The sequence below is a fragment of the Malaclemys terrapin genome, chromosome 5 (assembly GCF_027887155.1).
Source record: "Malaclemys terrapin pileata isolate rMalTer1 chromosome 5, rMalTer1.hap1, whole genome shotgun sequence".
Classification (NCBI taxonomy): Eukaryota; Metazoa; Chordata; order Testudines; family Emydidae; genus Malaclemys; species Malaclemys terrapin.
The window spans coordinates 120882479-120899497 of NC_071509.1; the positions used below are offsets into that span (position 1 = coordinate 120882479).

The following is a 17019-nucleotide window of genomic DNA, read 5'->3' on the forward strand; positions in this document are numbered from 1 at the left end:
CTACTTACCTGACAAGCCAGTCAGAAATGCTTTTATTGCAGTTACATTTCTCTGCTATGTTAACATTCCACATTTACCCTAAGTCGTGGTGTATTCTCCATCACTGACCATTTTTATATCAAGACTGGATGTTTTTCTAGAAGACATGCACTAGGAATTATTTTAGGGAAGTTCTATGGCCTGTATTATACACAATGATGAACACAATGGTCCCTTCTGGCCTTGGAATCTATGAATCTATATTCCTAGATGTCGAGTAGCATGGATTACAATTTTTGAGCCTGGGTGCCTAAAGTTAGGCCCCCTAAATAAAAGTGGCTTGATTTTAAAAGATACTAAGGCCTGTAGCTCCAGTAAGTTTGTTAGTGTTCAGCAGCTCTAAAAATAAGGTAATTTTTATAAAGGCACCTGTAACATGTATTTAAGAGCCTAACTTTAGGCCCTCAACTATGCAAACACTTATGCACATGCTTAACTTTAAAATGACTACTCATATGTTTAATGTTAAACAGACGCGTAGATGTTTGAAAGATCAGGGCCTCAGTTTAAAAATGTTGGTCATAGTATACAGTTGTACTCAGTTACTGCCCTACCAAAAAAAAAAGAAATATTTCAATTTCCCCTCACATACCCATACTATACATTATTGGGATTAAGTCTTCTATAGATGTATTTTGAAACAGTTTAGACTGTGCAAACATCTTGCCCATTTAAAAATACTTTTTTATTTGCTAAAAGTAGGGAAAGGTTACATGTTCCCTCTCAGTAAAAAAATCCTTAGATCTGTGCGTGAACACCACCTCTATTCAGCATGCAATGGTGACACATCTGTATTATATGCTGTATGTTATCAGTAGGAATACTATGCATTACTAATCCTTGAGAGGCATTTAAAAAAAAGCTGTTTCAAAATATCGTTTATCTGTCTTATAACCATTTAGACAATAATGGTTTATTTTTGATTAATAAAAGGGGCACGTTCTTCTCTCAAATGCACACACGGAGCACTGCAAAATCTGAACAGAAGCTGTCTTTCTACATGTGAAACTAGAATTTGGTCCAAATTTTGTAGCTGTTTTGTTATACAAAAGGATTTGAAAGGGTTATTTTTTGTCCAGTATTAAGTTACAAATGCCCAAACTGATTTTTTTTAGGAGTGTTACTGTTTCCAGATACATACAATTAAAACAAAAACTGAACACTACTTTTAGGCTGACCCCTTCAGCCCATTCCGCTGTGTAACGACTTCAAATCAAGGCCCTGGTTCTGCAGTTCACAGCTCCAAGTAAGTCAGTGGAGCTTGGCACAGGTGCAGCAGTCACTCCGTAGGCGCTCAGTTGCAGAACTGGGGCCAAGGCTTGTAATAACGGAACTACTGACGGAGTCTTGCCTATTTAATGGGTGTGATTATGATGCTATCAACTAAATATAATTTTTAAAAGGAAAAGAAATCATGAACATACACGTCTCTATTTCGTCGGCCTTCATCCTGTTCTTTGTGATGCCGCCTCCTCTGCCTGGTGGACACATTTGAAGAGGCTGACGATGTTCCTGATTCGGAGTCCTCTGAACTCTGCCCACCTGAGCCATGAGCATCAAAGAGATGCTGTTCCACTGCTGAGCGGATCGTCTTCTCTAAGTATCTGTCAAGATGAAAAATAACGTCAATTAAACTTACAAACTTACCTGGAAACCTCTCCCTTTTTAAAAGTCACTTTTTGTAATAACTGCAGTAGTGCCTAAAACATGCTAAGGATGGTACAGACGCATGGCAACACATCAGCTAAATTGTTCAGATGTGAGTGACTAAAATGGGGCACCTAGAACAAAGTGACCCAATTTTCAGAAGCGCTGAGCACTCTCGGCTCCCATTACCATCAACGGCTGTTAGGGCCGCTCAATACTTCTGTAAATGAGTCCATTTTTATGTAGGTGCCTAACTTGAGCCCCCTAAATTAACAGACCCTAGCATGAAGAGCTTTAGTTTGAAACGAGAATTTAAGATTCAAGTGATTAGACAATCCATACTAAGGCTAGGTCCACACTACCCGCCTGATTCGGCGGATAGAGATCGACCTTCTGGGATCGATTTATCACGTCTCATCTGGACGCGGTAAATTAATCCCAGAAACGCTCCCTCGTCGACTACGCAACTCATGTTCGCCGAGAGGAGGAAGCGCTGTCGACGGGGGAGCTTGCCTGCGCCGTGTGGACCCGCAGTAAGTAAACTTAGTTCGATCTAGGAAACGTCGACTTCAGCTACGCTTCGTAGCTGAAGTTGCGTTTCCTAGATCGATCCCCCGCCCCAGTGTGGAGCAAGCCTAAGATAACAGGGTCTACAGTTTTTTAGTGGGTTTTAAAATTCACTCCCATTTCTGGGGAGGGAAAGGGGAAACTGGGGGGGGGGGGGGCGTGGAAAGAGGAATACAACATGGGAAAAACAAGAATCACCTCATGCTGGGTGACCCACGACAAACAAACCCAGGGTAGGGGGGTTGCTTTAGGTTTGGATAGCTGGTGCATGCATGATGCAAATATGCACAAACGGCCCTGCATCATCCCTTCTCTCACCTGCTCTTCATGTACTGACCCACACCGCAGGTGGAGTGGTGTGTATGGGTGGGGAACAACACTTCTCACAGCTCCCTGGTGCACTGGCAGAATGTTCCTGCTGCACCTCCACTTCCGATGGTGCAGTGCACTCCTCTCACTGCACCTAACCAGCATTGTTGGCCTGGATAATGTGAGGCTGGGGCTATATGTCTCCTCTTTAACTTGCCCCCGTCCTTTTGGGGTGACTGACTCCCAGAGGAGCTAGGAGGGAGCAGTCCCTTGTGACAGAGTGCACAGGCTGCAACTGTGATTGGCCCCTGTGAAAGGCATGCCAGAAGGAAAGGCTTTTTGAAGTAAGGATCTTAAGTGACCTATAGATAAAGGCCATGAACGTGTGTGCAGCAAGTTCTTTAATAAGTGTACGTTAAGGGCATGCTGTTGAAAGCGTGGTTAGACAAGTTATCAGGGTGAATGCTATTCATATTTACACATCATATAGCTCCGCCATCACCGACTAAGGGGGAGATTTTCAAAGGTACAAAGGGCACTGAAATGGAACCTGGGTACCCAACTGTTCATTGTGCCTTTGCCCATCTCCTCCTAAATACACAGAAGTCATTCTAACATTTGCACATCTTTCAACAGAAATCATGTCAATAATCAATTCAAAGGAGGCCCATTTTCATTTTGGTAATATCCTTTTAGCTATAATTGCTGCTCTGAAATGTATCTTTTTATGTGAACTGGTTCTTCACTGTATTTTTTTTACATGGCCACCTATAAAACTCAAGGAATCCACTCTTATTTAAACTAGATTATGGCATTCAATACTCTCCCTGTTTGTTCACAAGAACAGAGCAGTCAGATAGAACATCTGGATGGTACAACCTCTCTTTGTAACAAAACAAAGCCAGTAGGTCAAATCTGACAATGCCCAGCAGCTTTTCCAGTGCTCAGGTGAAACAAAATTATATAAGAAATGGTAGCACCTGTGAGAATGATGAGTGACTACCTTCTCACAAGTATGTCGACCACCCAGTAGGGCAACTCATCATAAACTTTACTTGGTTCTATTTATATTTTTAATATATATATATAAATGTCCAATTCTGATCTCATGCTGTTTTAACCCTGCTGCAACTTCACTGATTTCAATGGAACGACTCCTGTTTGATTCTGGTGTGAGATTGGAATCAGAACTACTGTGAGCAACAGAGCTTTTATTCACTTCAGTATAGTGATGGAGTCACTGTAGTGACACCAGAGATAAGGTTGTGAGACTGTTTCCCTTATAAACCTAATTGAATCCTCCCATTCTCACTTTGTGGAAAAAAAGTTCCTTTTTCCTTGAAATTTCTTCTGCTTATTTTTGGGCAGGAGGAGGGTTTGGAGGTAAAGACTGAGATAAATCAGACAAACATTTTTGATACATGACAGTTTGAAAAAAGGAATTTCTCTCCCTGTCCCCTCGATATTTTGAAAAGTCATATGTTCTCTGGAACATCATGGCTTACAAAAGGCTTGATTAGAAACTCCAGATTTGTTTCATTCATTCATGTTCAATTACATTTGGCGCACAAAAATGATTTCTTGAGAGAATCTGATAGTTAATTTTGAATGTGTTAGCTATGAATGTGAACCTCTATGGGCCATGAGGCCACTGAAGAGTTTATAAACTTGTTGCTAACTATTATGTTAGCTACAAAAACAACAAAGAGTCTGGTGGCACCTTAAAGACTAACAGATTTATTTGGGCATCAGCTTTCGTGAGTAAAAACCTCACTTCTTCGGATTGTAAACCCTCAAAAAAAAAAAAAAATTAGCAATATCATAAAAGTGTATTTTAACTTTGCTAAATGAATGTGTGTGTGTGTGTGCGTGTGCGCGCACGCATGTATGTGTGTAAAATATATGGGCAAGAATAAGTTCATATGCCAAAATTTGGGACTTGAATGTCAGGCAGGTAAGGAGACTCTTCACAGCACAGCGAGGTTGCGCTTCTTGAAATCTCTGTAGTTACATAACTGTAACATCCCAGGGGTGTGGGGAAAAAAGCAAGGAACTATGACACCCAGGCACTTATTTGAGAGGAAGTGGTTTATGATCACTATACACAATGCACTTTTCTTTGGACAGCACTAGGCTATTACCGAAAAATAAGCGAACAACATTTTTAAAAGCTTAAATAGATAACAAATGATAGCAACAAAACTTAAAAATAAACAGAGTCACTTACTCTCCAGTCGTAGGAATGTTACTGCTCACTTGGGATACATGGGCACTGTGGAAAGGGAAGAAAGATCTAATTACCAAAGTACTGTCAAGGTACACCTGAAGGAGAACATTGGCTTTTCTTAGACACTCCACCATCTACTAAATTAATTAAAGGTATGATCTGTCAGCAGGAATTCATGTCCTAGAATTACATACGCACATGACAAGCTTCTGACCCCAACAGAATTTTGACTCACACTATTAGAACGGACATTTGTAAAAGGCTCGTACACTCAGAATTGGATTGCTTGTCATTTACTACCAAGAGACTGCAGTAAAAAGGAAGGTATGTTAGCGATAGCACATTATGATTCTTCTCTGCCTGAATATTCTGCAGCTGTAGATCACACTTAGTTTAATTGAATGAGCTCTGTTCTTTTGAGTCAAGATTTCAAAATGTACACACTATAAACTGACTTAACATTTAACAAGTTTTAAACTACTCATCAGGAAAGAGGCAAAACCTATTTCCTCTTCACAGATTCCCCTTCCCCAACTCCCTGTTTTTCATGTCCTTGGCTCCCTCTCCACTTTTTTTTTTTTTTTTTTTTAAAGTATATTTTCTGTCCTCTCTGTTTGCCTCTCAGTCTGACTCCAGGCTCAGGAAGAGGTAAAATAACCTAATTCTAGCTGTCGCCACTCACTGTTCAAAGCACTTTCAAGTAAGGTGACGTGCCATCCCGCATGACCATTACTGCTCTGCTCTCTAACTGCAGGGTCAGATTAGATTAGGTCAAAGAAAGTCCCTCCCCTTTCATGTAGCATCAGATTGCTCCTCATGTGTTGACACAGCTTTGCAGATAAGAGGGCATGTGAGATTTCACTCCTGTTCATCACGCCTACAATATTAATTAAACCAAATAAATTAGCTTAAACGTTGCATTTGGCTTTATCCTCTTATCAGCAAGAGGATCAGTAGCAGGGTTGCCTGGTGTACTCAGACGTAAATCGACCCTACGTTAGATTACAAGAGGGACTTGTGAAAGTCTTACTCTAGAATTCTAGGTTTACTGTGCCACCTTAATAGAAATTTACTGTTTTTAATCTATACATGCAAGGGGCGTCCTTTCAGAAACTTTAATTGCTGATGATTCAACAATTGCTCTATTACTTTAAACCAATCACAGTTTCTAAGGTTTCTTCTATCCCTTCTCTTTAATATTTCCCCCATCAAACAACTGTAGCTTCCCTGCAGAGACCTGATGCTAGCCAGAAGGCTGGAGCACTCATGTTCCTCAGAAGGAAAGCACACTGTCGCTTCGCTGGTAGCAAGTGGTAGGGAGAGGGGGGTTGAACTGGTGTGAGGAGGTAAAACAGAAGTGTCACAAAAATCAGTTTAGTAAAGCCACACAACAGCATGTCTCTACAGTCTAGAGGATAGAACTACTGCAAGCCTACATGTTGTAGATAAGCCAGCATGCTTTTAGTTCCTGCAAGGAATTCAGTGCATCCCCACTAACCAGCTTGGTGTGTGTGTAAATTAGTGCAGTACATCCACACATGCCACTCCCTTCAACTATGGCTTCACCTGTGCAATCTGACTTCTACCCCAGACACAGTTCCTCAAAGGATTCACATAGCATGAAAGCACATGTATATTTGGCAGTCTATTCCATGTATACATGGATGTTATACCTATATAATACACATACAGTTGTATATTTCTGATTAATACATTTATCATTTGTATCATCTTATTGTATTTAATATTACCCTTACACACACACACACACACACACACACACACACAAAGAGACAGATATAGAGGAAGACTCTCCTCAACACACATGTAGGCGATATCTAGGTGATTAATTTAATTTATTACATGGCTCTGCTACTGATCATACATATTTGACCACTTCACCCGCTGTCTATCCACCCACTACTGTCTCTTCCCCTGGAACCTATTGCAGGATTCCTGAACTCCTCAGCAACTTCAAAGAGTTGAAATGTTTCATATTTTTCTTGGAAGGTTTGAATAAATCCCATGGGAATGGGTTGTTGGGCAGAAGGCAGGTGAGGTACCAAAGTTGCATAATAAATGTAGTTTCTCACAAATGTATAACTGCCACAAGTGTGGTTGTACTTTAACTTTACATCAAATTTATGTACTTTCTCATTTCTAATATTTACATACAATACATATCAAATATTGATATCTAACACACACATATTCACTTGCCCTTTATCTCATCTCTCTTTGTCCTCCATCCCCAATAAGCTCTCTCTTTCTTTTCTTTTTTTTAAAAGACATGGGGTCTAAAAAGGAGAGGACGCTTAAGAGGAGATTAAATTCAGAAAATAGCATTTTCCTTCACATTATGCCATATAATCCCAGCAAAATTACTGTTGTGTAAAAATGCAAACTCCTGTTTCATGACTGTAGTCTTGAGCTCTTCATTCCATTTGTTTACTGGTGATATTTTATGCTTTGGGCAGAATTTTGAAGGATTATGGGGGAATGATGATTATTCCCTAAAACTATTTTTTGCCTTTTATCATGTAATTTCATTTAAACTTGTGGAGAAAGGATTATTAGAGCATGCAGTTCTTCTTCTAGGAAAAAAGTAAATAAAAATCAATTGCAAAACAGTGTATAAAATTCAAAACATTTTCATAACCTCCACATATATTGAGTAGCGATTTTAACCCGTAACAAAACTGACCTCATCAACACGGATTCAGTTTCAAGTCCATTAAACATGCTATTTTTTAATGACACATATACATATGGCAATTATTTTGGGGTAGCTATTAAAATATCTACTAAGGGACCATAGGTTCTATCTGAGAGCTATACAATACTGATTTTAAAATTACTTCATGGACATAGAGAGCATGAAGTAAATACACACCCACCCACCCCCACTTGCTGAAGAGAAAGTACTTTAAAAAAAAAAGCTTCATTAGCCCTTTTAAATTTAGAAACTACCTTTTTCTTGGTCCTGTGATATGTTAATGCTCTTTACTGGGCCTGTCTCTCAATAATAGTGGGATTTTGAAGGAGAAGTTTTCAGATACACTAAATTTCTTATAATTCCACAGTAATTGGCTTTCCATGCTATTTAAGTTTGAAGCTTAATTAAAATGCACTGCCAAATTGGTTCTATTCTGTACCATTAGCCAGGAAGTTAGGCCATTTTAAAAAAAATATCTTGATGGAGTAAACAGAATTATGAAATAGCTTTAGAATGTTAGGCACAAATGGTATGTGTGTATTTCTGACTATGTTAATAATCTCCAGTAAATACATGGAGATATTTAATGAGAAATTCTCAAAAAGCTAACAGCAAAGAAACACTTCTGGTAACAAATTCCTAGGGGTTTGCTGAACTTCTTGGGTGGCTGAAGTCACTTGGTCCTCAGCTTCATGCTTCATAAGGCACCCAAAGGCATGCTATGAATGCCCAAAACACATTACTTGTCATGTCTTACTGCGTAATTAACTGCCTCTAAATAGCAGCTTTGTTCATTAAATCAGTGAAACAATGTGAACTCATGTCCTGCTTGGTTAATAATTTTCTCCTTCTGTGTTTGATGCATTGATATATACAGTTGATTATTTTCATTACACTATACTGTACTTCTACTGCTCCACCCCATGCCCCACTGACATCATTTGGAGAGTTATCCAGTTCTGGGACTTCATGCTCCCTCAGAACCAGCCAAGGCCACAAATTCCTGACAAAAGTCTTGTTTTAAACACCAACCCCTCACTGACCTGCTCCCACAACCCCTTCATACTTCTTTCCCCTGGGGGGGGGATCTGAATCACCAGAGTGCCCCAGTGTTAGCTTACACCAGAAGTGGGCAAACTACGGCCCACAGGCCCGTCCTGCCTGGCCCCTGAGCTCCCGGCCGGGGAGGCTAGCCCCCAGCCCCTCCCACGCTTTCCCCCTCCCCGGCAGCCTCAGTGCACTGTGCCGCCAGCGCTTTGGCCCACCACTCCTGCCGGGCAGCATGGCTGGCTCCAGCTGGGCGGCGGGGCTGAGAGCTCCTGCTGCTCTGAGCAGCATGATAAGGGGACAGGGGGCAGCCGGGCAGGAGGTCCCGGGGGCAGTCAGGTGACAGGGAGCGGTTGGATGGGGTGGAGGTTTTTGGGGGGGGGGGGGGATTAGTCAGGGGACAAGGAGCGGTTGGATAGGCGTGGAAGTCCCAGGGGGGCCTGTCAGGGGTCGGGGATGTGGATAGGGGTCGGGGCAGTTAGGGGACTGGGAGCAAGGGGTTTGGATAGGGGGTGGGGCCCTGGGGGCGATTAGGGGTGGGGGTCCCGGGAGGGGGAAGTCAGGGGACAAGGAGCAGGGGGGGGTTGGATGGGTCGGGGGCGGGAAGTGGGAGGGGGCAGAGGCCAGGCTGTTTGGGGAGGCACAGCCTTCCCTACCCGGCCTTCCATACAGTTTTGCAACCCCGCTGTGGCCCTCGGGCAATAAAGTTTGCCCACCCCTGGCTTACACCCAGCTCCCTAGACTTGCAAATACAACCCAAGTCTCACGGACACCTCAGCCTTTGTCAGGTGTACCCTATCACCTCAAGGTACCTTCTCCGAAGCTTAGGAAAAAATGATTTACTTCATGGGCCACATCCTCCAGGTCCCTGTCCATCTCGGCCAACAGATGCTAAATTTTTCTAGCACTACTCCATTAATACAGGGCAAGCCATTAATATCCAGCTACATAAAGGCCAAATCATTCAAACCTGGGTGCCTAAAGGTAGGCCTCCAAATTCATATTTAGGCACCTAGTTATGGGCATCTGACTTTCACAGGTACTGAGCAACCCCAGCTCCCATTGCTATTAACTCCAATGAAAGGAGGGTCTTAAGGGGGGGGGTCGTATATACTGTTCCATTTAGGCCCATTAGGCAAGTGGACTGATTTATTTCTGTTACAGTTCAATAGACCAGTTTTTATTACAATTAGTTCCACTCTCTCCTGAATATTACAAAGCTGGGCACGTTCACTGTAAGGGGCTTGATTTTCCTTGTACACAAGGGCAAAACAGGAGTAACTTCACGAAATTAATGGCGTTCCAGTGGTATCAAACTGATGTAAGAGGAGAATCTGATCCAAAGGATCTGTTAGCAAAGAAAAAGCCTTCATCACTTGCTCAATCATTTCTGCCTCCGTTCTCCTTGTTTATTTATGTTATTTTTAAATATTGCAAAGAAACTTCTGACACTAATACACTGAAAGCTGGAAATTACAATAGCATAGAATTAGGCAAACTGAACACAGCAATGTTACGGAGAGGCACGCATCTCCAGATAACTAGTTACTGGTTGGATATCTTTAGAAATTAATCTTAAAAGATCTTGAGTGTCATCAAGGTAAAAATACAGGATGAGAGTCTCATCTCTGCTCTGGTACCTTTACACCAGGTAAAAGGGCTGGAGTGGTGTAAATGGGACCTAAAAACCCTGGTTCTGCCTTGAGGATTCCCCTCCAATGTAAGCACTGCGGAAGACAGCCATAAGGTTGCCCTCTAAGACCCCCCATTACAAGGCCAGGAGTAGTGGGGCTGCTGGGAAAGTGGGATGGAGACAGGAGGGGGAGTTCTGGGTGGTGGTTGGGGGGCTGCAGCACACAGCACTGTGGAGATTCTGGACAGGGGTAGCCCAAGGAAGCAGCCATAACTTAGACAGGCCCTCAGGGCTGTCTAAATTATGCCAGAGTCCTCTCCAGCTCCCAGGGCAGCTCAAGACTTCGAGGTTTCATGGGTGGCTTAAGCCACTTTAGCCACACCCCACTTGGTCTACAAGTTCTATGTTTGTGTCTCTTAGAGAAAGTCTACACTGCGGGGGGAAGAAAAAAAAAGGTGTGTTCTTAACTCAGGTTAACTAACTTGGGTTAAAATAGCAGCAAAGACCCAGCAACTTGGTTTTTAACTCATGATCAGCCCCAGGGAGCCCTGCCATCTAGGTTTTAACTCACACTGTTAGCCTGAGTTTAAAGGCAAGTCTCCCTCGCTTCACTGCTATTTTAACCCCAGTTAAAAACACACTTTTTTTCTGCAGTGTAGACACACTCTTAGTGGCACAGTCCAGAATTTCACCTACTGTTCTTTGCTTCAATAAAGCTACCAAAAAGTGCAAATGAGGGTGATTTCATTTTGCACTTGGTCTCACACATCTGTCATGACTCCCAGAGAGGTCACAGCTGGAAAAGTTTGGGTACCACAACTCTTTACCTCTTTAATGAACCCTAGTCTTTTAATCTAAACTGAATATACCCTGTCATGATTTTGAATTAAACTTCCCAATATCTGCACCTTGTGCAGTGTATCATTTACCTATTATTGCATTAGCCACATGATTGATGTTACTCAGGAAGTGAAAACCTTCCCTGCACCTCCCCTGCAATAACAGAGGCACTGCAGAGCAAAATGTATTACTGTCAAATATTAAGAACTGTAATTAGAATTAGTCAGAACATACCGTACTATAATCTTGCACAGGACTGGCTTTTCCCTTCTGCCCCAGGGAAGGTGCATTAAAACAGCATGGAAAACATCTATAAATTTAATCTAAAACATTAAAAATATTTTTAAGCATACAGTGTTGCTTCCTGGCCATCAATAATGACCTATAATCATCAATGTCTCAGGCTATGGAGAGCTCAGAGCTTGGAACTAATGCTATCATTTACACAGGGGGTTACTTACAATGCACATACTTTATGAAGAGAAAATGTTCAAAAAGAAAATGTAAATGATAACCAAAGGAAAATTACAATAGAGGCAAACAAGTTCACTCTTCTAGCAAAGCTGCTGAGGAAAAATGCCAACGACAACAGTTTCTACAGCTTTTTAAAAACAGAACAATTCCAAAGTCTAGCTAGTACATAATTCCTCTGGTTTAACAATGGGACTTTTCAATGTTTAAATGGATCAGAAGACACTGGAATCTGTGTAAAAGTTATTTATTATCCAGAATCATAATGTTAGGTGCTTTCTCCTTTACAGTTTAAGGTCTGTAACATAGCTCGTGTTTTGTCTAGAATTTACAATTCCATTATAAGAAATTTGCTTCATGCTGAAATTTGATGTACAAATCTTCAAAGCAGGAGAGGATTGTTTTTTGTATATAAAATCTGACGATGATGATGTGCTGGCAAATGCCTACCTATGTCCAACCATGGTATGGACTTGATTTCAACCTTCTCTTAATATAGTTTCATATTTTTGAAAGTTCAGATACAACACAATTAGCCTTACCTTAATGTGGTATATTATACATGCATGGTTATTTTAATGTCAGGAAAAATGAATCCTATGAAGAATAGCAATTCTCCTTTGCTTTTCTTATATATGCCTCCCTTTATTTAGTATAATTTCTAGTATAATTTCCTGTGACTGGTGCACACTGGCACCTACCGTTCAAAGCAGAGATATCTGAGTGATGCAAGTACCCTGGCTAAGGCTAAAACTTTACTGGAGTAGAGCAATAGGTATACAGAGATCTATACTCCAGGCTTCTTTCGCCTCTACCGCATTCATCTACTGCACATGCAGTGGAGCACAGAACCACCAGCCCAGCAACATTTCGTTTTTTAAAAGGGCCCAACATTCAAAGTGTTCTGACTAGCTAACATTATGACTCTGATTCTCTCAGGAGGTGCTCAAGACATTGCCGTATCAGCCCCTTAAGTAACAGCCAATAACTCTACAAACAGATTTTCAATTTTGTCCTGAAAGGCTGACATCAGAATAGACACAGAAAATGTCACTGCATGACTTGCCCATACGCACCAGACAGGCTAAGACTCTTGTCAGTAATGCTGCACTGATAAGACCATTTCTCTTGAGTAACATGGGACAGATGTTAAAGAGAGAAAGAGAGGGAGAGGCATTACCACAAAGAAAGAGAACAGTGGGATTGAAAGGAAAAACACAAGGATAACACTGGGGAAAATCACCTGATGTATGAATGCAGTGTGTGCAGGGCCAGACCTAAAGTCAATGCAAGTTTTGCCACACACTTCAGTAAGAGCTGGGTTGGGTATGGTATCATTTCAATACAGTACTCATCAGTGGTGCTGGAACCCTTTTAATAGTGGGGGGAGGTGCTGAAAGTCAGCCCCCTTACCCTTGTCCGTGCCTCCCCACCCCACAGCTGGGGCCAGGAGCAGTGCCGTGTCTCCGTGGGGGGGGCCCTGGATAGGGGTAAGAGGGCAAAGGTTGGGGACAGGCACGGGCCAGTTGCAGACCCCCGCCCGCAGGGCCAGCGGCCCGGATCCTGGGAGCAGAGTCCCGAGAGTGGGGGGCCGGGCACATGGCCAGAGACCCCACGTAAAACCTGAGGATGCTGCAGCACCCCCCGCACCTCTAGTTCCTGTGGCTATGGTACTCATTAGTGAGATAGCATGATTCATGAGTTACTAGTAATGGGCTGCTTTGAGATGCAGGGCTATCTTCTTTTTCCATTCCTTTCGTTTACGTCAGGATATATCCATTGAGAAATTTCTTTAAAAATAGTCTGTATGATAATGTAATTTCTAGAACATACACGTCACCACAGATCACTATTACCTTCTATTAGTTCATCTTACCAGGCTGGGTGCAACTGCCCTTACTTGGAATGGATTTTGCCAGCTGCTACTTGTACATGAAACTGCGTTATCTAACACAGCTGACATTAGCTTTCCTGTTATATAAGCCAAGTCGTCCAGACACTCCCTCTTATGTAACAATTTCAGTTCTAATGTTCACATGGCTTTCATTATACGACATTCTGGAACATATATGCCCTTCAAGCACGAACTTCTAGGACAAGCAATTGCCAGTAAGGTTTTCCCTTTCTTTTATTATTGAAATATTCACATTTCAAGGTATTCAATACAGCACTGCTGAGCAAGTGAACTAGATCTTCTTGATCAGGCATACTTGAGTTGTATTCTCGCCCCAGTTTCCAATAAAATCCCCCAAAGATGGATTTTTTTTAATTAGTATATTTTAATAATAGTGGGTTAAGAACAGTTTTGATTCACAATAACATGTGGAACATCATTTAAGTACTAATTCTTGCTCTTCGGTTGTTTTGTTTCTTTCTTTTTTTTTTCTTTTTTTTTTTTTTTTTTAGTATGATCAAGGAAAAGAAAGTTGTTTCTCACTAGTCATGGACTATGAAATACAGAATCAAGTAAAAGAGTTTAATAAAAACATCATGACATTCGCAAAAGTGATAGAATGTTCTGCTTGTTGGAGGAAGCCAAGTATTACGTAGCATTTGGAATATTAACAGCTCTAGTTCACATCCAACTAGCATGTTACATAACCGTCTGCATGAAATTCCTGTACTACAGTACAAACCCAGAAATGACTACACTCCTAGCAACCCACATCCCTATTTATTTACATTAATTATTCAATTGTTGTATCACATGAATAAGGCTGCAGACTATGTTAAGCTTGGTTAACAGCAAACCAGGACAAATAAAATGGACCACTAGACCAACTTATGCACCGATTCAAAGGGCTCCCCCAGCCTCTTGCATGGAACAAAGTTGCTTACAACACGAAATCTGCTTCCCTGGAGCAGCAATAAAAATTGTAAAAGTCACATGGGAAAAATCTGCCCCCCACCACAGGAGCTCTGAACTGAAAAAGCACCAGCCGCTGCCCAGCCTGCACTGGCTCCCCTGCCAAATTACCTCCACCTGGCAACCAGCCTAACAATTACACATTTCTGATGTGTGGTAAATAACAGCAAGAGTTACAAGCTGTTGGTTTTATTTACCAGTAATTGCTTCTCAGTGTTGTTACAAAAAAAAAAAAACCAAGCTAGGCATGAGGGCTTATATCACAAGGTGTGCTACTCCCTCTTTGTTCTTATTTGCCATTTCTTCAAACTATTTATTGGCTCTCATGTACTCCTCTTCAAATTTGCAAAGTACATCTTCCCATTCTCATAGAAGTCACTGTTCTTCAGAGCGCTCTCATCCATTCCCATTAAAGCCAAATCTATACTTAAGAGACCACTTGAATCTTTCTAATTTCCTCCTCCTAAGAAATATTGTTCCTCTAATCCCAGAGTCCAACCTTCCCTCTAATAGGCTTCTTGATTCGTCATCAATAACTCCACTCAAACCATGCATCCTAATCTCTCTTGATCACACCAGCTCAACTGATATTCTCCTGGATCTTCTTTGAGAGGAGATTTCTGCTCTAAGGGAGGTCTCAGCTCTCACTAGGTCCCAAATCAGGAAAGCATTTAGACATGTGCTTAGTCCATCCCTCTTCAGAAAAGTACATACAGGCTTAAGAGCTTTCCTGAATAGGGATGCTTTCATGAGTCATTTTTAACAGAAAGGAAACTCAAAAGAAAACAGTATGGTACATAATTAATAAGTGTCCTTATTATATTCCCTCCGCCTACCACAAGCTTCAGTTAGTTAGAAGGAAGTATCTCTGTTTCAATTTCTGTCCAATGATCTTTTATTTTTAGCTACTGTTGTAACAATATCTACAAGGAATTGTCTATCTAGAGTAAAAATATAACACAGCATTAAGGCATAATGAATAAATGAAAATGCAATGAGATGTGGGGGTAGCTGCATAGCCTGGATACTACAGGTATCTATGTTAGGGTCTGATCTCACTTACATCTTCATTAATGATCTGGGAGGTAGAATGAACAGCACGTTAATGAAATTTGCAGATGATGCTAAAGTGAGTAGAGTTGCAAACTCCAGGTGGGATAGAGAGTCAACAATACAGGAAACTAAAGAGGTTAGAAATATGGGCAGAAAATAACAAAAATGAGATTCCACAAGGAAAAATGTAAGATAAGGGAAAATAATCTGGAATATGTACACTAAATGGGAGGAAGAAACACGGGAATCAGTAATTCTGACAGAGAGCTAGGAGTGAAGTTTCTAGGCAACAACTAAAAGGGGAAGAGGGAAATACAGTGAGAGTCCACCAGTATCCAAGTGTAAACACCAAAGAGGGAGGGGAATTATTCAGACTGGTAGACACAGTCATAGCTTGGAGTGATGGGCTGAAATTTTAGGCTACCTAACAATCTGCAAATGTATCTCCACTGCTATGACAATCAATAAACCACCTCCCAAACACACCTTTCAAGATCTAGGAGTCCTACACAAGCCTCTCTCATATACAGACAGATGGTAATTCCCCCCTGAACAGGCACGTCTGGAAGTAAGGCATTTTCTTATTTTCCTGCACTGGCTTCCTGCAATAGCAGGAAAGTTGCCACTACATGGCTGCTAACTTTCAATCTGGTTTCTGGGGCAGTGCAACTATGTGCTGTCTCTTACTCAGGGTTTGTGGCAAAGCTGCCATTGAGCTTGTACAGTATGAGTTGTTTACAATGAATATTATCTAATGAACAAAATTATGTAATCAACATGAAAATCAAGTTCATCTGCTAACTAAAAAGTTTATTAGTCTGATGTTAACTCAAACCCCACGCCCACAATCTTCCAATCTTTTTACATCTCAGAGGATTCACCCACCCCACTGGCTGCTGAGGTGATCATGACAGTAAACAATAATCTCAGACTTGATTAGAGCCTGTTCACACATTTCTGGCATCATCCCCAACATTATGTTAAAATATCAAGTCCTTCCCGCACAGAGAAACCAACAAAAAGGAGGAGGAGTAAATACCTCAAATAGAAGGGAGACATGGGCCGCTCATCTTCTTGGGAACTAAAAATAAAACACATTTTTGAAGTTAGTATGTAGTTCTGTTCTTTATTTGCAAGTTAATTTGTAGCAAAACATTTGCTCTTTCAAAAACAAGATAAAAATGAAACGCCATGTGTCTGGCCCAGAGGCTATATTTAATGCGTGTATTTTGTTCTACAATAACTTATGGAAGGGAACTTTAAATTACAGTCCTCAAAATCATGAAATCCCAACTAATTTTCCAGTGATCATGAATGTGGAACAATCTGCTGTAGAACCGTCAAGAGTCACTGCAATTCTGCAGCACTTCAGGGACTATTCCCATAGCAACAATATAGAAATTCTGCCAACAAAATAACTGGGCCTTTTGCTTCGTGCTTTTCCAGAACTGAATAATCTGCTAGTAAAGGTAAACAGAAAAGCTTCTATTAAACAAGGAAGATTATTTAAAAACATTTAAGATGCCAATTTAGTAACTAAGTATGCACAGAGTGAAAAACTCCAGGCCTGATTCACCATGCAATATGCAGGTTTTACTCTACTT

At 41.2% G+C, this 17019-nt stretch overlaps 1 protein-coding gene across 9 annotated transcripts in view; it reads right to left on the minus strand.

Annotated features, from left to right (window-relative positions):
* LOC128838332 (protein FAM13A-like) overlaps nt 1–17019 on the minus strand; it is a 359314-nt gene that overhangs the window by 50191 nt on the left and 292104 nt on the right. For 8 of the 9 annotated variants that reach the window (XM_054030435.1, XM_054030434.1, XM_054030433.1 and 5 more), the window contains 3 exons: nt 16455–16496; nt 4790–4834; nt 1464–1643 (listed from right to left, as the gene is read on the minus strand). In XM_054030435.1, the coding sequence (XP_053886410.1) occupies nt 1464–1643; nt 4790–4834; nt 16455–16496 (267 nt within the window). Of the gene's footprint in view, nt 1–1463; nt 1644–4789; nt 4835–11259; nt 11438–16454; nt 16497–17019 lie in introns of those variants that run through there. The other variant, XM_054030439.1, reaches the window with a different exon arrangement.